Source organism: Esox lucius, chromosome 1 (genome assembly GCF_011004845.1).
Source record: "Esox lucius isolate fEsoLuc1 chromosome 1, fEsoLuc1.pri, whole genome shotgun sequence".
Classification (NCBI taxonomy): Eukaryota; Metazoa; Chordata; class Actinopteri; order Esociformes; family Esocidae; genus Esox; species Esox lucius.
Window position 1 is genome coordinate 21,619,830 of NC_047569.1, and position 22,317 is coordinate 21,642,146.

At 41.3% G+C, this 22,317-nt stretch overlaps 2 protein-coding genes across 7 annotated transcripts in view; one reads left to right on the forward strand and one right to left on the reverse strand.

Moving 5' to 3' along the window:
* Positions 1-296: 296 nt before the first annotated feature.
* nkapd1 (NKAP domain containing 1) lies at positions 297-10,466 on the forward strand. Of its 3 annotated transcripts, none has more exons than XM_013133733.3 (6): positions 297-394; positions 822-898; positions 1,861-1,955; positions 2,072-2,212; positions 9,698-9,751; positions 9,849-10,466. In XM_013133733.3, exons 1-6 carry the CDS (start codon positions 364-366, stop codon positions 10,267-10,269), a joined length of 819 nt encoding a protein of 272 aa, XP_012989187.2. In that variant the 5' UTR covers positions 297-363; the 3' UTR covers positions 10,270-10,466. The 3 variants fall into 3 exon arrangements, with proteins under 3 accessions (XP_012989187.2, XP_012989189.2, XP_019905678.2); XM_013133735.3 differs by lacking the exon at positions 297-394 and adding an exon at positions 401-569; XM_020050119.2 differs by lacking the exon at positions 297-394 and adding an exon at positions 410-432.
* Positions 10,467-11,186: 720 nt separating this feature from the next.
* Positions 11,187-22,317, reverse strand: part of lrfn1 (leucine rich repeat and fibronectin type III domain containing 1) — a 102,379-nt gene continuing 91,248 nt past the window's right edge. For all 4 annotated transcript variants that reach the window (XM_034292437.1, XM_010892197.3, XM_034292434.1 and 1 more), the window contains 2 exons: positions 15,982-17,386; positions 11,187-13,040 (listed from right to left, as the gene is read on the reverse strand). In XM_034292437.1, coding sequence (XP_034148328.1) covers positions 12,122-13,040; positions 15,982-17,366 — 2,304 coding nt within the window. In that variant the 5' untranslated portion in view covers positions 17,367-17,386 and the 3' untranslated portion in view covers positions 11,187-12,121. The remainder of the gene's footprint in view (positions 13,041-15,981; positions 17,387-22,317) is intronic.

A 22,317-nucleotide genomic window follows, 5' to 3' on the forward strand; every position in this document is an offset into this window, starting at 1 on the left:
CCCGCTTTTCTCAGCCAAATGTATTCAAGTTGTCAAAACATTGGAAACCAGAAGCTTGTCTAAAAAATAACAAGAGTAATCAATAACGTTTCCAATCTCATGAGAATATAGACGAATGCTATACATTTGATGTGTTTAGTTGGCGATGGTTACGTTTTTTTTTTAAAAGGTTCTGATTTAGTTGATAAAATATGTCAGACATGGCTCTGATAAGTAACATAAGCAATCGTTTGTCATTCAGCGGTGGTCTACGGTCAACAACGTCCCATATATTTGGTCCGCGCCACCAATGACTGACAGAGACATGACCAATCAGCGTCTGAATTATTCCGCAGGAAACGACATATCTGCTTCTTCCGTTGAATGAATGCCACGGACAGGAAGTCAGACGGTGGTGAGTTTTCTGAGTCAATCCTGAAAAATAACCATTCAGTTAAGTAATGCATGCGTAATATAGTATAACTTGAGTTTGTATTCATAATCGGTTGGCACAGTTTATTATGTAACTAGCTTGCTAAGCGTGTGTTGTGCGATATCCGGCGCATTTTCAGCTGACTAGCTAACTAACGGTAAGTTTGACTAGCAGCTAGTTAGTTTCTGTTTTTGTCTGTTTATTTTCTGTTTTCATTTTCTAGCTAGCTAGGTAAATATGTTGCTATAGTAATAAGCAGTCCCACATGTACATGTAGCGTCAGGTAATTAGCATTGTTTTGTGGCACATCATGACCTGTCTAATAGCTTGCTTACTGCCAATGTACTGTAAGTTTTTGTTTGATAACTAGTTAACCATATAAACCTCCTTACGATCTGTCTTCTTGAAGGTGTCATCATGGCTAGGGTGCCAATGGGCAAGGTGCTGCTGCGAAATGTAATCCGTCACACAGATGCCCACAACAAGGTAGGTGTCCTGTCCTGTCCTGTCCTGTCCTGTCCTGTCCTGTCCTGTCCTGTCCTGTCCTGTCCTGTCCTGTCCTGTCCTGTCCTGTCCTGTCCTGTCCTGTCCTGTCCTGTCCTGTCCTGTCCTGTCCTGTCCTGTCCTGTCCTGTCCTGTCCTGTCCTGTCCTGTCCTGTCCTGTCCTGTCCTGTCCTGTCCTGTCCTGTCCTGTCCTGTCCTGTCCTGTCCTGTCCTGTCCTGTCCTGTCCTGTCCTGTCCTGTCCTGTCCTGTCCTGTCCTGTCCTGTCCTGTCCTGTCCTGTCCTCACAAAGATGTTAAAAATTATCTAAATGTTATTTTGACAGGTCCCCACCAGGGAAAATTATTTTCAGTGTTTCAAGAGTTAGGTTTATGGAAAACCAAATGATTTGTCATAGTGTTAGAATTGGGTTTACTTTTAAGTTTATTCCCTAGACTGTTAAAGCGACTCCCTATCTTCACTTGACTCTGATCTGCAGCTTTAGAGCCCTTATACACGCTCATGCAAACCACACACTCTAGCTCATTAATACACACTCACAATGGACATGGTCTCACATGTCCACACTCAAAGCTACCTCAACCTATGCTGTACACAATGGGCACATTTGCTGGTGTTGAACACTGGTCACTCTCCATTTTTATATCTGTGATTGACGTTTTCCACTGCGGTGATTGGACTTGCATTTACACGCAGAGACTCATTTGGATTATGGTTTAGCAGGGTTGGTTTAATCTTATGGACAGTGTTAATATTTATTTTTAGTGCCGTATGTGTTCAGGAGCCAAAACACAAGCATTTTAATTCACCCATGATAACTGCTGTATTGTGAATGGGACCTAAAAAACGTTAAGAGGAGAAAGAGACAGAGAGTAAGACACGTGTGATTATCTGTCAGTGAGGTTCTGTATTCTTCACTTATTATCGTTCCTTTGCTCCATTGCAGATCCAGGAGGAGTCTGAGATGTGGAAGCTGAGGGGGATGGAGAAACATCCCTCCACCAGCCACAGAACAATGGCACCAGCCTCAAACTCATCCAGGTCCAGTCGCTGTTAATGCGTGTAATTAGTGAAGTTGTAGATCCTTATCAGTCAGGAACTCTTTGTATGTTACTTGTTGACAGAAATAAGAGCCATGTTCTTGGTTTGTTCCTCAGGAGCCACATGCACTGTGATCGGGTTGAGGATGGGGCTGGATACAGGCTTGGGAGAAGAGAACACAGCTCTGGCCAGGATGAGAGGGAAGCACGCTACTGGACAAAGAAACTGTATGACTTTGAATCCAATGATCCTGACAGGTGAATACATTTTCTGAAGTAGCGTCATTAATTTAAAGATTAATTTGAGCCACTGTACTGTAGTGAGCTGAGGGGGCAGTTGGCTGATCTCCTTTTCTGATGACCAATTGGAAGAACCTATTTCTGATGTAAAATGTGTCAAAATTAATTGATTCAACTTTTTTCTCAGGAATTTTTATTTCTTTCACTGATTATTAATAAAAACTGTCACCGATCTTCTTGGATGCTCAAGCAGCACAATGTAGGCTTAATTTATTTACAGTGGAGAGAACAAGTATTTGATACACTGCTGATTTTGCAGGTTTTCCCACTTACAAAGAATGTAGAAGTCTGTAATTTTTATCATAGGTACTCTTCAACTGTAAGTGATGGAATCTAAAACAAAAATCCAGAAAATTACATTGTATGATCTTTAAGTTATTAATTAGCATTTTATTGCATGACATAAGTATTTGATACATCAGAAAAGCAGAACTTAATATTTGGTACAGAAACCTGTGTTTGCAATTACAGAGATCATACGTTTCCTGTAGTTCTTGACCAGGTTTGCACACACTGCCGCAGGGATTTTGGCCCACTCCTCCATACAGACCTTCTCCAGATCCTTCAGGTTTCGGGGCTGTTGCTGGGCAATACGGACTTTCAGCTCCCTCCAAAGATTTTCTGTTGGGTTCAGGTCTGGAGACTGGCTAGGCCACTCCAGGACCTTCAGATGCTTCTTACGGAGCCACTCCTAAGTTGCCCTGGGTGTGTGTTTCGGGTCGTTGTCATGCTGGAAGACCCAGCCACGACCCATCTTCAATGCTCTTACTGAGGGAAGGAGGTTGTTGGCCAAGATCTCGCGTTACAAGGCCCCATCCATCCTCCCCTCAATACGGTGCAGTCATCCTGTCCCCTTTGCAGAAAAGCATCCCCAAAGAATGATGTTTCCACCTCCATACTTCACAGTTGGGATGGTGTTCTTGGGGTTGTACTCATCCTTCTTCCTCCAAACACAGCGAGTGGAGTTTAGACCAAAAAGCTCTATTTTTGTCTCATCAGACCACATGACCTTCTCCCATTCCTCCTCTGGATCATCCAGATGGTCATTGGCAAACCTCAGACGGGCCTGGACATGCGCTGGCTTGAGCAGGGGGACCTTGCGTGCGCTGCAGGATTTTAATCCATGACGGCGTAGTATGTTACTAATGGTTTTCTTTGAGACTGTGATCCCAGCTCTCTTCAGGTCATTGACCAGGTCCTGCCGTGTAGTTCTGGGCTGATCCCTAACCTTCCTCATGATCATTGATGCCCCACGAGGTGTAATCTTGCATGGAGCCCCAGACCAAGGGAGATTGACCTTCATCTTGAACTTCTTCAATTTTCTAATAATTGCACCAACAGTTGTTGCCTTCTCACCAAGCTGCTTGCCTATTGTCCTGTAGCCCATCCCAGCCTTGTGCAGGTCTACAATTTTATCCCTGATGTCCTTACACAGCTCTCTGGTCTTGGTCATTGTGGAGAGGTTGGAGTCTGTTTGATTGAGTGTGTGGACCGGTGTCTTTTATACAGTTAACCAGTTGAAACCGGTGCAGTGAATACAGGTAATGAGTGGAGAACAGGAGGGCTCCTTAAAGAAAAACTAACAGGTCTGTGAGAGCTGGAATTCTTACTGGTTGATGTAGGTGATCAAATACTTATGTCATGCAATAAAATGCAAATTAATTATTTAAAAATCATACAATGTGATTTTCTGGATTTTTATTTTATATTCCGTCTCTCACAGTTGAAGTGTACATATGATCAAAATTACAGACCTCTACATGTTTGTAAGTAGGAAAAGCTGCAAAATCAGCAGTGTATCAAATACTTGTTCTCCCCACTGTATACTGCATGCAGGGCTGGTAAAAGACCCTCCTTGTTTGTCAGTTAAGGTAGCTCTAGACCAGCTTAAATTAGTGTAGAAAGGTTTTAGCTTATGTTGGATGTTTTGGTCAAATGAGCAATATACTGTTGGTTGGGCCATGGGAGGTTTGTCACAGTAATTTATATTGATTAATCAAATTGTGGGTGTACATACTGACCACATTTGAGTGACTGACTTGTTTATGCCTTTTGCTTATGCATCACACAAGTATGCTTAAGTATGTACAGCTCCGGAAAAAATTACTAGACCACTCCACATTTTTCCTTTCCAAAAAAAAGTTTAAAAGGAATGTTTTGAGAATGCATAGCACCATATAAGCTACAATAATCGATGTACAGTGGATATAAAAAAAAGTCTACACACCTTTGTTAAAATGGCAGGTTCTTGTGATATAAAAGAATGAGACAAAGATATCATGTCAGAACTTTTTCCGCCTTTAATGTGACCCATTAAAACAAACTGAAATCTTTGAGGAGGCAAAAAATAAAAACTCACAATAACCTGGTTGCATAAGTGTGCACACCCTTAAACTAATTCTTTGTTGAAGCACCTTTTGATTTTATTACATCACTCAGTCTTTTTGGGTAGGAGTCTTTTAGCATGGCACATCTTGACGTGGCAATATTTGCCCACTCTTCTTTGCAAAAGGGCTCCAAATCTGTCAGAATGCGAGGACATCTCCTGTGCCCAGCCCTCTTCAGATTACACCAAAGATGTTCAATTGGATTCAGGTCTGGGCTCTTGCTGGGTTATTCCAAAACATTAATCTTTTTGTGTAGCTTTTGTGGATTTGGATGTGTGCTTTGGGTCGTTGTCGAGCTGAAAGGTGAACTTCATCTTCAGCTTTCTAAAGGACGCCTGAAGGTTTTGTGCCAAAATGTCCTGGTATTTGGAACTGTTCATAATTCCCTCCACCCTGACTAAGGACCTGGTTCCAGCTGAATAAAAACAGCCCTAAAGCATGATGCTGCCACCACCATGCTTCACTGTGGGCCTGGTTTTCTTTGGGTGATGTGCAGTGTTGGAATTATGGCCAAAAATTCAACCTTGGTTTCATCATACCATAACACATTTTCCAACGTTCTTTTGGGGGAATTGATGTTTCTTTTTTCAAAATTCAGCTGGGCGTGGATGTTTTTCTTTTTAAGAAAAGGCTTCAGTCTTGCCAACCTACCCCATAGTCCATTCATATGAAGAATACAGGAGATTGTCATATGTAGCACACAGCCAGTACTTGCCAGAAATTCCTGCAGTTCCTTTAATGTTGCTGTAGGCCTCTTGGAGCCTCCTTGACCAGTTTTCTTCACGTCTTTTCATACATTTTGTAGTGACATCCAGTTCTTGGTAATGTCTCGGTCTCTTTGCCATATTTTCTCCACTTGATGATGACTGTCTTCACTGTATTCCATGGTATATCTAATGTGTTGGAAATTATTTTGTATCCTTCTCCTGACTGATATCTTTCTACAATGAGATCCCTCTGATGCTTTGGAAGCTCTCTGTGGACCATGGCTTTTGCTCTGAGATGCAACTAAGAAAATGTGAGTAAAATCCTACTAGAACAGCTGGACTTTATTTGTGATTAATCAGAGTCACTTTAAATGATGGCAGGTGTGTAATGACTTCTATTTAAGTTGAGTTTGAATGTGATTGGTTAATTCTGAACACAGCCACATCCCCCGTTATCAGAGGGTGTGCACACTTATGCAAACAGGTTATTGTAAGATTTTTATTTTTCATTTTTCCCACTCAAAGTTTGTTTTTCAATTGAGTTGTTCACATTATAGGTCACATTAAAAGTGGAAAAGGTTCTGACATTATTTATCTTTGTCTCATTCTTTTACATCACAAAAACCTGGCATTTTAACATGGGTGTGTAGACTTTTATATCCACTGTACATGGTGAGACTAAACAAAGAAATAAAATCAGTCTTTTTATATATCAAATGCACCGAATAACACAGAATCATTCTGAACGATGAAATTCTTGTGACATGGCACACGACGTCTACACAGTAAGAATTATGAAATATATACAGCAATAACGATGGCCTCGGCCCAGTAAAATATAACTACCTTGCAACTCTTTGTGCATGATGTTGGCCAGGCAAGAGTTGAACAGTGCATAACAATGTAAACTAGCAGCAATTTTAAAGAGTGTAGAATGGGGAATATAAACAATATGGGTAGAAGTATTGAGTATTGTAATGTGTGATATGCTTATGAATGGTACATTAAAGTATTTTATTAATTGAATGTACATAGACATCAGAGCATTTGTAATGTTCATGTGATCAGTATGATCCTAGATCAGTGTTGCTGGTTGAGAAGCCTTATGGCCTGAGGAAAAAAACGTTAGCGTCTACCAGACGGCCGCATTGTGAACAGACCATTGCCTGGGTGGCTGTAGTCTTTTATGACGTTCCGTGCTTTCCTCAGGCGTTGTGTGTTGTAGGTGCCTTGCACGGTGGGGAGATGGCAGCCGATGATGCGCTCTGCAGACTTCACCCTCTGGAGGGACTCATGGTCTGCCGCCGAGCAGCTGTCATACCAGGCATTCATGCAGCCTGAGAGGGCGCTGTTAATGGTGCACAATGTTCGTGAGAGTTTTTACAGACATGCCAAACGTCTTGAGTCTCCTCAAGAAGTATAGGTGCTTTTGGGCAGTTTTTACTGCAGTCTGCTTGTCTGAACCAGATGAGGTCATCTTTGATGAACACACGAGGAACTTTAAGTCGGAGACTCTCTCTACTTCAGCTCCATCGCTGTGTATGGAGGCATGACCCCCCGCCACTTCCTGAAGTCCACGATCAGCTCCTTAGTCTTGCAGATGTTGAGAGAGAGGTTGTTGTCCTGGTAGCATGTAGCTAAGTTTCCAACCTCTTCTCTGTAAGCGGTCTCATCGTTGTTGGAGATGAGACCCAGGATGGTGGTGTCGTCCGCAAACGTAATGATGATGTTGGAGCTGTGTGTGGCCACACAGTCATGCGTGAACAGGGAGTACAGGAGGGGACTGAGGGGAGGTGAGGTTGCCCATACTCACCACCTGGGGTCTGCTCATCAGGAAGTCCAGGAGCCAATTGCAAAGGTAGGAGTTAAGTCCCAGGGTCCTGAAATTAGGAACAAACTTGGCGGGCACAATAGTGTTGAGCTGTAGTCCATGAACAGCATCATTACGTACGTGTTGCCTTTTTCCAGATGGGAGAGGGCGGTGTGTGTCGTTAGGGTGATGGCATCATCCGTAGATCTGTTGGGGCGGTGTGCAAATTGAAAGGTCTAAGGTGTTAGGAAGGATGGAGCAGATGTGGATTCAGACCAGCCGCTGGCTGGAAGCACTTCATGATGATGGAGGTCAGTGTTACAGGGCGGGAGTCATTCAGGCAGGTGTTTCTTTGGTACACGGACAATGGTGGTCTGTTTGAAGCAGGTGGGGACTGCAGGGATAGGTTGAATATAGAGGTGAAAACCTCTGCTCGCTGGTCTGTGCACCACCTGAGGACTCAGCCTGGAATGCCATCTGGCCCTGGTGACCTCTGAGGGTTCTCACTTTTAAAAGCTGTCCTCACGTCAGCTTGGGACAGAGTGCAGTTGTCCTGGTCCTCAGCAAGCCTTCCAGAAGGAAGCTTCACACCGTGCACACAGTGGTAGGAGTTCAGCTGGTCGGGAAGAGAGCTGACAGGCAGGGCCTCATTGTTGTTTCTTCCTTTATAGTCTGTGATGTGTCTCAGTCCACCACGTGTCTGGGCTCAGAGTTGTGGTAGTAATAAATAGGGTTATCACTCATTATTGTTTTTACAAACAATGGATGTAATTCAATCCTTTATGTTGCGTTATTCACGCCAATTTATCATCCCTGAGCGCATCCCATCCGTAGATTAAAAGAAAAGCCTAAAAATGTATCTTACTGGTGCATCCCTGTTCTCTTTTGCTTTATTAATCTTTTTCTTTTGTAAATTCTTTTATTTAAGCTATATGCATTCAGTAACATTATATTTATATACAGTACCGTAAAAAATATTCAGAGCCATGACCAATTCCCTCATAATACTGAATTAAATGGTACATGAACACTTCATTTTGTTAGATAATTTATTTGAAAAAAAGGACATCTTGCTTGAGTTTTGAACCACTACGCGTTGTGTGGTAGAGCCACCTTTCACTGCAAAAAGTATTTTGGCATGTACCAGTTCTGCACAGTGTTTGTGTGGTTTTAGCCTTCTTAGTGGATTTGCTCCATGTTGTTTAAGTTGTTTGGATGAGGTTTGTGGACCACTGTTTTTAAAATAGTGCCACATATTTTCATTGGCATTGAGATCGGGAATGACTGGGCCATTGTAGGACATTCACCTTTTGGTTCTTGTGCCACTACGATGTTGCTTGGGCCTTGTGCTTGGATCAGTTTCCTGCTGAAAGGTGAATAACCATTACCCATGGCAGGTTTTTTCTGGCCATCCCCTGGTCAGATTTTAGGTGTCTCCCAGCAGCTCAAGATGTTTGGGAGTGTAGATGATTATAGTTCTTCTGGACTACTCAAATTAATCTGGATTTGCATTGTTCCAAAACAGGCTATATTGATGCCCAATTCAACAGTCTCCTAACTATGAACCTACACTAATACAGTATAGTGTGGACTCCCAATGACATGTTCTGTATCACATATAGGTTCTGTATCACATATAGGTTCTGTATGGAGAGTCCAATGTCGGTGACCTCAACTCTCAAATGCAGAGAAGTGTGGCTAATATTTCAGCGTGGAAGTGTTAAGGTTAGGATTCATGTTAGGGGCAAGGTTAGACAACAAAAACGGTTCTGATTAGATAACACTTTCAGAAAAAATCTCATCGACATCAATCATGGTTCAAACTCACAAGTATTGGGGTCTGAGCATGACAAAACAGGAACTTTAAATTTGTTGGACCCAGCAATGTTGTTTCGTTTTTCATATGGAGCTGGGTATGATCATCTGCAATAACCCATCAGTGACAAGGAAACATTTTATGAAAACAATTTATTTTGGGGAAACAACAATTATTTTATAGGCCCTTAGTGTACAGTATGTGCAGTATGTCAGACCAAACATGACAAGGCTTTGAATGGGAGGGCTTCTAATGTCTCCAGATGGCCACATCCCTCCAATGCACTTTTGTCTCAACGAATAAGGACGGTATTATTGTTTTGATAGAAAATACAATCTTGCAGTTAGAGCCTATTTATACTAAGGAATAAAACAAGATAAGATTACAATGATTTAGCCTACATGGAGCTCTATTTTATATTGACATTTTACTATCTGACAAGACCAGAAAGGGTTGTGGGCTTCAAGTAAGACTTGCTTGAAATAGTATGAATGCCCTTGAATGTGTCATGCATGTTTAGACCTGTCCTTTAGTTAATATCGTTGGTTCACATTGGTATTTGGCCTGTTAGTCGTTATTGTTTTTAATTATTACAAGTGTCACTGTTCAAATACTTTAAAAGCAAAAAAAAAATACATACGTTTACGAATTAAGTTTACTACTTAATTATTATATATTTTTGAAAGGTATATCTTAATGTTTCTTTTCATGTTTTATCTTCAGATGGGGACACAGCGGTTTTAAAGAACTATACCCAGAGGAGTTTAAAAGTGACGGGTAAGATGTAAATGGCATACACATCCTATCATAGAACAGTGGTACTGTTGCTGTGACACTTTCTTTCAGTATAAATATGCATTTCAATAATTTTCAGGGAAAGCGATTCCAGTAATCAGAATGACCATCGGAGAAAAAAAAAGTCAAAGTCCAGCTCTGAAACATCCAAATCGAAACACCTAAAGAAATCCTCAAAAAAGAAGAAAAAGAAAAAAGAAAAGCGAAACAAGACAGGAGAGTCTGATGAGTTCAGCAGCAACAAGATCCACAGTATCCAACAGAAACAGAAGAGGAAAAGAAGCAAAAGCAAAAATAAGAGGAGAAATTCTGAGCGAAGCAGAGAGAAATATGAGAGCAGTTATGAGGTTAGTGATATTGAGGAGGGAGGGAAAGGAAAAAGAAAGAAACAACACATGGAATCTTACAGAGACTCTGCTTTAGGACCCGAGTCGAACAAGAAGAGGAGGAAAAACTGGAAAGAAGGAGAAGAAAAATCAGAGGACAGTCCTGAGGATTGAATTTTTTTATGATTTGCAGTTTTCGTGCACCCCACCAGATTGATTTCCTGACGTTCTGATGTTATGACAATCTTCTATGCCTTTTTGTATTCTGTATTTATTTTTTAAAGCTTTTGTAATTCATGGAAGTTCGGTTTTAACGGGATGTCAAGTAGGACAAAATTGTGAAAATAAAAATATTTAGTCAATTTTTTAAATTGACTCTGGTTCTCATCACACGTTTAGACATCACATACTACATGAATCTCATTGTTTTTACTGTCGTTTATCAATAGTACTATTATTTACCATTCTTTTGTAGATTTATAACCTTGCTATTCCATGAGCATTTAAAATATTTGTATTCATCTATTATAGTTCCATTTGCCTCTTAGTTGAATGTATCCAGAACAGGCACTTTTGGTAAAAATTTGCTCATGGTCTATGGTGGCCCTCTAGTTTTCCGTAATTGCAGCACATAGTTTCTACAATGTCCGTGAAAAGTTTGTCGATCAGTACCAAATGAGTGTTCTGGTTATAAAACCTTTAACCTTGCTGTATGTTTTTATATAAACTCTGAAAATCCTATTGCCTAAACCGATTTGGCCTGTTTAATGGTCACTAACTAGGATTAGTTATTAGTTAATGGGCTTACTCAGTCAAAAAATAATTCTTTATTGAGGGTTCATTGTCTCCCCCTGGTGGCTGAATTATTTTAGTGCTTGCAAAGGACTAAACTAATTTAGTCATTTTCTTCCATGACAAATCAAATACTTTTTTATGATGTGTCCCTTGAGGTATTGTACAGTTTGTCTTAACAGTCATATAAATTAATTATAAATTGTATAGGATTATTCTGATTTACAGGGTGTCAATGGGGCTGCTTTAGGCCCTCTATAAAGAAAGGACACAGTACACAACTAGTACAGTTACCCCACACAAAAAAATTTAATACCCTCATAAGGGATATGTGGTCCAAACCTTGACATACTAAATTGGGAGAAGTGTGATGTCACATGTTTTTAATGTAAAAACCTGTAACCAACACTCAAATGCTCTGTAAAAAGTCATGTGACATGACTTACTTACTTACATAGTTAGTACACATACACCAATGTTTTAATATACTTATATATGTCTTTTTTGTTGTCTTTATCTAGACCAGCCAGATACAATACCGCTTAATATGATACAGTCACATCAGGAACAATACCTAGTAATATCATACAGTCCCACCAGCACGGAGGAATCCACAAGTAGAGCAGGTCCATCCTCTGTGCTCACATTTGAAATCGGCATGTTTATAGTTCTATAATCTATATATTATTGTATAGACTGGTGTGATACTTGTCCTCGTATCGTCGTGTCTTCGTGTGCAAAAGTCTTTGAAAGAACCTAAAAGATGATCAACATACAGGATACCTGGTTGTTCATTTTTTCAGTGTGATGTTTTTTTTAAATATTTTTTTACATTAAAAGGAAAACAGTCACATTTGCCACAACGCTTGGCATGTTGTATAAAAAAAAAATGGAACAATGCTCCCTATGAAACAGTGAGAAACCATGGTAGAAAGGAAGGGTTATGACTACAGTGGGCAGCATCCTCCATTCATCCATTTTTTCGAATAAGGCACTGCTGCATAAAGTAATGACATGGCCGACCACTTCTCTCTCTGGGAGGATGAGGGGAGGCAGGATGAAAGGAGACTGTTCTTCTCCAGCAACTCTGTGTGTGTGTGTGTGTGTGTGTTCGCATGAGTGCATGTGTGTGTATTTATATGTAACTATTTGTTAGATGTGTACATTTGTATGCATAATGGTGAATGTGTGTGTGTGTGACTTTAAGAAAGACATTGAGGCCAGGCTGTATCACTCACACTGTGCTTTCCAGCATCCATTCAGTGCTGCTGAAAGTGACACCCCGGTTTGCGAGCGGCGAGGACTCCACATTGAGCTGGTTAGTAGACTTGTGCCGCCTCGTCCGCGCTCTGCGGGGATAACTGTGGCTCTGAAATATGGAGTAGTCCCCCCCATCAAAGCTGAACCTGTGCCTAGTTCGTGCCAGCTCGTCATTAAAGCCCATACTGGCCAGGGCACTCTTTTTGTCCTTGAGCCTGGGGGCCTCACTGGTGCCGGCGTTGGGGCCAAGGAGACACAAGGACATGGTAGAGCCGGTCAGGCTGCTGTCTGTCTGCGTGTCGTCTGACGGGGGGCCAGATCCGGGGCGGTGAGCATCCAGGCTTGTCCTCCTCTTCATCTTGTCAGTGGGCGGAGCTGGCAGCTCCACCTCCATGATGGCCGTGGTGGTTGGCGGGTTGTCCCTCTCCTCGTTTTCGCTGTCCACTTTCAGTAACATGGCCATGCACTCCTTGGCGGCCTCCGGGAGGGCTTCTCTTTGGTGGCTATCCTCAGCAGGCTGCTTGGAGGTGGAGCGCTGGAGTCTGTGCTGGCTGCCGTTTGTTTGGGAGTGCATGCTGGAGCTGACCTTGGCCTTTCTGTCCTCTGGGCTGCTGTAGGCCTTGTAGCGGATCATGAGGATGATGATGAACACCAGCACGGACGCCACAATGATGCCGCCAATGATTATGATCATGGTGCCTCCCAGGAACTGGCTATGGATGAATCGACACTGGCTGACCTCACTGGCTGTTAGGAACTGGACACAACCAACGACCCGAGTGGCCGTCAGAGAGGTGATACCATCGTCATATACCGCTAGGACACACAGGTCGTACTCCCGGCCCGCCGCCAAGTCGTTGATCAGGAACGTTTTACTGGTGGACGGGATCATTCTACGGAGAGAGGGAACCATAATGACATTATGGAACTGCAATATGTGCGTTATAGGACCAATGGGAGGAATACACAGGATGGGGAAATGTGAAGCTTTAGTGTCTCCTGTTTCTTCCTCTTCATTGTATTCCAAAAATGTATTGTTGCAAACTTGTTACACTGTGATTGGATTTTTTATAAATAAATAACAATATACGTTATGGATCAAAACATGTACTAGGCCACACTGCTTTCACATTAACAGCATCCATGTACTTTTGTGTTACAACTCAGAAACAGAAAGTAAGATTTCCATGCATAGTTCAATTCAAGTTTGATAGAACATGATCCTTGTTGTGGTCCAATACAAACAACAACTTTCTTCTTGGACTTTTAGTGTGCCAGACCATAAGATCAGAAACTTCATGAAATGTCTGTGCATGTGTGGATCACATTTTCTGCATTTGTGTATTCTGTACTTTATGCATAGAAATAGGCAACCCTAACTAATTGTTCTTGAATGATTTAGTTAGATCAAATTTGTAATGGTATGTGCAAAATTGCATTAGGATGACAGTGTTCTATACAGCAGAACCAGATTATGAAATTAATTCAGCTTTATTAGACAATCACCATTGGCCTGAGAGTAGACCGGCCTCCACATGTAGAGAAAATACACATTTGCATAATGTGTTCCAGACATGAGCAGAACATTTGTTAAACTATCTTTTAGTAGGTGGACAAAAAATGCTGCTTTTAGTAGGTGGACAGAAAATCCTGAGGTAGCTGAATTAGCATCTTCTGCAGTTTATGTTTAATATCCTGACCAAGGTTAATTGGGTCATTTGTAAGATTCTTGCTATACTACTAGCATAAATGACCATAATGCATCTGCAGGGAATATTTTAATATGTTAATGTTTAAACATTTTATGAACAAAATTGTTCCAAGTCCCTAAATTATTCCACAGTGAAACTTTTTGCTTTTCGTCTATCGGTTTGCATTGACTTTAAGTCTCCTCCTACTTTCTTAAAACACTCACGGTACTATCCCCCTAACCAAAACCTTATAATTTCCCTGCACATGAGCTAATAGTAAAACAGTCTTGTTCATTAAGGGAAGCAGAGAAAATTTGTGTCATTGTTTAAACTTTAGTCTTGTAAACGTTCGAGACAGGATTCTACAGAGTGCCCCTTTAAATCACAAGGTGGCAAACAAAGGTAGTGGAGGCATCATATATATATATATACACGCACATTTGCAGGGTAGGACAAACAAGGCCTCTGGCCAAGTGCCATATGGTGCTAACACAAGTTTAATGTTGTGTGAAATAATGTAAGGTCAAAATAACTTTGGCATTTGTCAGCATACAAGGCTAGCACATTGTCTTTGAACATTGACTTCAGGCCGACATCTGTGTTCATATAATTAGACATGTGATCCTTTTTCCCTCGTGAAACACTGATGCATCTCACTTGCAGGTAGGCTAATAATATATCACCTAATGACATAACACCACAGCTTCTGTTTAAACACGGGGGAGTACATTATAAATATGTTTTAAAATTTAAATCACTTCTGATTAAAAAAAACAAAGTCAAACCACATCAGTTCTTAACGTGACCTAATGTCACCTTGACACAATTTCCCAGGAGACAGCTGTAATTCCTGCCTTTCTAGAACTGTGGACCACATTGTCTCAATAGACACACATCCAATAGACCTAGACCCTCAATTTGGTAGAAGTATTCTAATGACCAATGTGAAATGACAGTATTTAATGCACCTAGCAGCTTATTTAAGATGGACTGAAAGGAATTATTGCATTTCCTGAGTCAACTCAATAACTCCCAAATTAGAGTGTCTACTTTAGTCGATTCTTCGATATTACTCCTCATGTTGAAGAGAAGGAAATGGATCCTATGCTAATTAAAACAACAATGAACAATACACTACTATTATAATCTGTTGGTTCTATCAATTGTCCTTTTTCCCACCAATGAAAATCAACCTAACCTACTTTTTCTCTTTTGTTAACCTAATTCATGCTAAGTAGAAGCTCGTCAATATGAAGGAGTTTAGCAATATGGAGTAGACATAAATCATTCTTCAAAGTAGAATAAATTACATGTTGTACTATGTTTCACATTAAAAAGGGTCCCCTCATGTACCTTTGATAATTTATCAAATGAGATCCATCCATTGGCAGCAGATAACAAACCTGCTCATACGACAGAATCAGACAGGTTTCCTATACATAATGATTTCCTATATATAATGATTTCCTATACATAATGATTTCCTATACATAATGATTTCCTATACATAATTCTTTTTCTATTGGGATTAAGGGAGGGTTATGTTGATTTGCAGTAATGACTGCGATATGATAGCGCCTGATGACACAGACAAAAACACATAATTTGCTCTCTAATGGCATAAATCTTATTATGCTATCTTTGTTTTGGAAATTTTAAATCCTACTATGTTTTAATTAAAATGGTTAACTGTTGAAAATCTGGATCTTGTCTGGCAAGAACCTTAATTTATACAGCCCCCAAAAAACGTTTTATTTATTAGCTGAGCTTAAAATGATATGCAAACTAAAGGGAACTTTCAAAATACGTTCAATATTATTCATATCCATGTTTGCTTTATGAATCACCAGATGAAACCCAGATGTATCTCGTTATAAAAGATTTGGGGTATAATGAGACTTACTAATTACTAATAATAGTCCATATTTTACAAATGCCTTCATCTAACCTTTTGTTGTAAGTATTTGTTTTAGTGGCTTTTTTGAAATAAATCTGTATTGTATGGTGTATGACTGAATGGACATTAATCCAGTAGCATTTTATGAAAAGATAACTCCATCCCCAGTTCCTTTTCACCTGCTCCGTTCCTTAATTCTCATCCCAGCCTCCCTACTCCACCGCCCACAGTCGCCGCGTGACGTACCTGTAAACTAATGTGTCATCTACAGTGCTGTTATACTGGATCTGGTACATCCTGATGCCAGGGATGTGGCGCTCGGAGGGCCAGCGAATCACGGCTGAGGAGGAAGTCAATTCAGCCACCACCACCCTCTTGTCCTGATGCTTGTCGTGGCCCTTGGTGTCATTGCCCGACTTGGAGGAGGTGGTGATGTCAGAGAGGCCCCGGTCGGCCTCGCGCATGTGGTGCAACGTGTTGTTGACAAACAGGGGCAGTGGGATCATGTTGATCTCCACGGCTGCTGTAGCAATGCCGGCAGCATTGGAGGCCACGCAGTTGAATGCCCCGCTGTCCTTCAGGGTGGTGATGAGGATATCCAAAGTGCCGTTGTCGTACAGGATGGTGCGGGAGTTGTTGTGCACCAGCTTACCGTCGGGGAAGCGCCAGTGGATGGCCGGGTCGGGGTCCCCCATGGCCTTGCATTTGAGTGTGACTCCCTGACCCTCCATGACGTAGGGCTTGGTGGACAGGTACTTGGTTATGAGGGGTGGTTCACAAATGAACTCCTCCTCCTGGATGGACCAGAAGTACTTGTCCATAAGGTGCTCGGGGGAGGCGCAGGTCTCCAGGTCGTCCTCACGGGTCAGCCTCCGGAGCCACAGCAGCTCACAGTTACAGTGGAGAGGGTTTCCCCCAAAGCTAACTGCCAGGGAGGATGGGTTGGAGCCTTTGGCGTCTGAGAGCACCTGGGCGTGCTGGAACAGGCTGTCTGGGGGCAGCTTCTGCAGGCGGTTGGAGGTCATGTCTAGACGCACCAGCTTGGTAAGTAGTGTGAAAGTGCCAGCTCCAATGTGGTCTATCAGGTTGTGGTCCAAAGTGAGGGTGTTGATGTTGGTCATCTTGCCTATCTCCTCCCAAGGCAGGGTCCTCAGGTTATTGTTGGACAGGTCCAGGTCCTCGATGGTGGACACAAACTCGTCAAAGGAGGAAGGGGCCACATAGTGGATCTGGTTGTTGCCTAGGATGAGGTGGCGCAGGTTGACCAAGCCTTTCAGGTGGTCACTCTTGATCACGCTGAGGCGGTTCCCATCCATGTGGAGGGCGCGTAGTGATCGTAGGCCCAGGAAGGCATGTGGTGTTATCTGGCTGATTGTATTACGAGACAGGGTTAGGTGGACCAAGCTGGTCATATTGAAAAAGTCTTTCCTGCGGATGATGGTGATGAAGTTGTCGGTGAGGCGCAACTCCACGGTCTTGCGGTCAATGGTTGGGGGCACAAACAGCAGACCAGTTTTTGCACAAAGCAGAGTTAGTGTGGGAGAGAGGTGCTGGCAAATGCAGCGACCGGGACAGTTGTAGCCCTTCACCAGCACCGCACACATTAGCACACTCACAACCAGCCGCTCCATTGTCTATTAGCTTCCAGATCCTGGAAAAGATAGAGAAATGAGAGAGACATTATAACAGTTATGTAAACTATACCACTTATAATTCACATAATATACTGTGTGTTACACAAATGGAGTAATTAACCAGGATGACCAAAACTGACTGTAGGAAATCAGTCACTATGATAAAACCCTCCAGGCTCATCACAAAGCTCAGGACCCTGGGACTGAGCACCTGCAGCTGGATCCTGGACTTCCTGATGGGTTACACAGCAAAGCTATACACATTCATCCCTGGAAAGGGAGGGGGAGCCCCCATACGCAGACTGATGTGGTGCAGTTAGACAGCTTCAAGATCTTTGTGTCCGCATAACCAATAAACTACCACTCTCAGATTAACAAAAGATTGTACAGCTGAGAGCATCTTGACAGACTGCATGGCGCTTCAGCTAAAGCGGAGTTCATCACCTGGGTTAAGCTCCCCATCATCCAAGACCTCTACTGAACCTACAGGGGATCGTATGTAAGCATTTCCCAGTTATCACATTATTTGACAAATATCTGATTCGAGACCAGAGGTTGTAGATGGACTGTGATTAGATGAGTGAACTGTGCCCAGCAAGCAAACAAGGGTATATTGTCCCTCAAAATCCCCTGAAAGTTTTGTCGCAGACCCTTGTAAGTTTGTCTAGTTTCTAGCTTTGGGCTTCCATAAGGAATGTTGTTAGGTTGTTCTCGAGAAATTGTTTTATGGTTTGCAAGAGGTTTCATCAAGTTCCTTGTTGGTCCTGGGAATGTTTATTGGTCATTCATAGGATAATGTTTTGAGCTCCCTGGGAGGTATCTGTTCAGTATCTGGGTTGATCCTGATAGTGGTAAAGAAGCATTCTCCCATCCCACCAAACACTCTGGGCGTACACACCCTAGTTTCATTACACATCAACACTTGTCATTGTTTCCTAGCCCTTCAAGGTCCTGATTAGTGTACAACTAATCCATTCACTCACTCGCCCATTACACAATGTGTCTTTTGGCAATTTAAGAGATGTGCACAAAAATAGCTATTTTAACATACAGTGTTTAACCCTCGTTTGTACACATGATTATATTACATTTATTCATACAAACATGATTGTTCATTGTTATTCAACTTTTGACAGTTTTGAGTTTTATTGCTTTCTTTTCTTTCTGCCACCATGTCAGTGAACAATTTATCCTGTATTTCTACTGTTTGTCCTCCAAAGTAAATTTCTGATATTGATTTAGGAGTAATATTGATACAATAATAATAAAAATAAAAAAACATCTGAAACATGTGTGTGACCATTCTGCAATATGGGAAAATATTTTTTGGTTAGAAGAGACAAAGATAGAACTGTTTTGCCAAAACTCAAAGCACTAAGTGTGACTCAAACCTAACAATGCCCATGCAGAATTATTTACAAATTCAGTCCACAAGTTTCATCCAACCAACATGATCAACCAAGAGCAAATCTTCCAAGAAGGAGTGACCAAAATTCCTTTGACAATGTGTACGAAACTGTTACATACTTAACTCCCACAATACTTAAATCTTTTATTGCAGCAAAATGTTCAGTATATATTAATGTGTAGAGGTTGTTGTGGAAATTCTGAAACCTGATGCATTCTTACTGTTTAAAGGACTGAGTCCCATTGTTTGGATGTGAGAATGAATGAGTTACTAGTTAAAGATGCCGAGAGGGATCTGGTATTTGTCCTAGGGGGACATCCTTGACCAGCATCCTTGACCGGCACAGGTGGATTAGAGGGGTACTCGTAAATCTTTATAACCCTTTAGTGTCTCTGTTGATTAACCAGACATTGTGTCTCCTCAGGAGTTGAGAAGGATAAGGTGGGGGGACAGCCCGCCCTTTGGGTAAATGTTACACAAGACAGATGGTTAACAACTTACCACACCCCTTTTTGTATATGATAAATACTGTTGAATGAGCTATATTGAGTTAGAGACTCCTCAGATGATTATGTTTGTAAGCGTTTGACGCGTCTCTCATTTTTGCAAATATTAATAAAACTATTAGAATGTGCCAAGAGTATTTCGTCTCTGTTTCTTACTCCTTTAAGTGTGTTGATCGATGGAATTACCATCACAAGATAGAATACATATTTTTGTGTTTACTTTTCAAACAGAATTTGAATGTACCACACGTAATTCAGTTATATCACAGAATTGGCCAGTGTCTGAATACTTTTGCAAGGCACTATGTTACTTCAGTAATACCCTGATGAGCCAAAACATTATGACCACCTGCCTAAAATGATGTTGGTGTCTGACCGGTCTGCGGGTACGCAGCCCCATACGCAGCAGGGTGCAATGCACTATGGGTTGTGACACATTCCTCCCATAACCATCATTAAAATCTTGTGACTTGTGACCCAGTATACCTTCTGTCGGTTCGGACCAGGCAGAATAGCCTTCATTGCCCTTGTGCATCGATGAGCCTTGGGCGCCCAACACCCTGTCTCCAGTTGGTGGTTTGTCCCTCCTTGGACCACTGTCGGTAGGTACTAACCACTGCTGGCTGGGAGCAGCCCACAGGCCTTGTTGTTTCAGAGATGCTCTGACCCAGTCGTCTAGCCATAACAACATGAACCTTGTCAAAGTCACTCAGGTCTTTACTCCTGCCCATTTCTCCTGCATCCAACATGTTGACTATGAGAACTGATTGTTCACTTACCATCTAATGTACCCAGACCTTGACATGTGCCCTTGTAAGGAAATTATCAATGTTATTCACTTCACCAGTGAGTGGTCATTTTGCTTTGGCTTATCAGTGTATACAAACAGGTGAAAAATTAAAGGGAACATTTTAATAAATGAGTGGAGGAACATAAAGAATGCAGATGCTTCCATACAGGCATATTGCATGATACATTTAAAGAACCGCTCCATGCTCTGTGGCATGCATACAAATGCAGAGCAGGCCGAGTGGACCACGATTTTGGATCAGAATTGCAAGAGGAAAGGATCCAAGTGACTTTGAAAGAGGGGTTCACTTTCAAAATGACTGAGTCTCTTCCAGGGCGACGATGCTTCCATCCACAGGGTACAAGGAGTCACTGAATGGTTTGATGAGAATGATGTGAATCAGATGTTACGTCCTTCACAGATACCAGATCTCAATCAAATCAAACATCTATGGGAGATTTCAGACTGAAGTGTCACAGCGTTTCCACCAACACCTTACTGAGACACTATGTTATTTTTTCCTTTCATTTTTCATCCATTTGTACCACTTTGTAGTGCAGTGGAAATATCAGCATAATCTAAATCCAGAGAATAAAAACTCAGTTGTGCATTTTTAATAGTATTAACCTCCTGTAGAAACCATCATGACACCCTATGGAATAATTTACAAAAGTACATTAAATGAAGTACATTAAAATGAATGTCCTGAGAATGTCGTTAGAATGTCCAGATATGTTCTTCTGTCATATCTTGAGAACTACTCAAATGTCCCCACAGAATGTTTCTTAGTCTCTCGTACAAAGTTGTGCCGAAACCTTCTAATAGGAACGTTGTCAAAGGTCCCCACGATGTCCCCTGTTTCCTGCACATTGTCCCAGCCATGGCAATATTCCATTACAGTACATCATAACAGAAACCAGGTGATATGCAATAACAGCAGATTGCTGCATCAAAGTTAATTCTTTCCATAATATTTTCAGTGTTGCTTAAGCAGAGCTGAGTATGTCATCTAAACCCACATTATTATTTAATTTAACTTTTAGTTATACAGGGAAATCATCAACATAGAGAGCTAAGGGAAGAAATTGCTTAAGGATTTATAAAACCTTTTAATGCTCTGAGTTCTTCAGAAATGTAATGCAGATGTAGTCTGTCCAATAAATTGTTGCAACAAAACATGAATGCTTTAAAAATAAAAAAATAGCAGTGAAAGATCTTGGTTCTAAATCCATCAGCTGGACATTTTATTTGATGAATTTTAGGTGTTGAGGCTGATGCTCAGATTCTCTGATTGCCATTTAGTGCTATTGATTCCAGCTCTGTGAGAGCACAGGTCTGCAGTGACATGTGCGGAAAGAGATGCTTGTGTGTAACACAAATCCGCTTGCAAGCCCATTACTTCAATGCAGTAGTTTTCCCTCTCATCGGCATCCTTCTACATTGTGATGCATTTAACCCTTGATGATGATCACAGACAGACTCATTTAGGAATATGAGGACATCTTGCTCTTCTCCATGGATAACACAACTTCCCTAGCCACATTTTAAATGTGTTACGAAAATGGCATCTGTTTACTCATCTAGACTGTCAGTCTGGTTGTGTTTAGCTTGCCTGTTGTCTTTTCTTTTGTATTATGTTATCCTTCAATGTTCCCATTGTATATCACACAAATTGAGTAATTGTATATCATGACTGTTAACAGGATCTTTGTTGTACAATATAAAGGAAATGCATACTTTTTTATTTTAGAAATTACTAGATTAAAAGAGCAGACCATTAAAATTTTTGGGACAGCAGGTTGCCTAGCCTCTGAAGAGTAATCAAAATATTTTGAGATTGAATCCCAGAGTCACAAGGTAAAAAATATTATCTGTCCCTTATTTTGAAAAGCATCGTTATTGTTGGCGGCACCCTGTGTCTGGCCTCTTTAAATTATTTTTGTCAATGTGACCCTTTTTTTAAGCAGGGTACCTTACATATGTTTATATCAAATCTTATTTTATAACAAAAAAGTATTATAAATTCAAGGTATAGCTGAAAAGATGGGGTTCCTCACTGCAAAAAATAATTTTGTGTGATATGCTTGTAGATATACTGTCATCCATCCTTGTTTAATTTAGGTTCAATATTGTCCTCCAATAATTCTGTTAGCATTCAAATGATAACTAGGGCACAAAGCCTGTGGTTTCTCTGAGGACCATCTGTGCTCTAGCGTTTCCTGCCATCACCGTCAAGGATAGTCT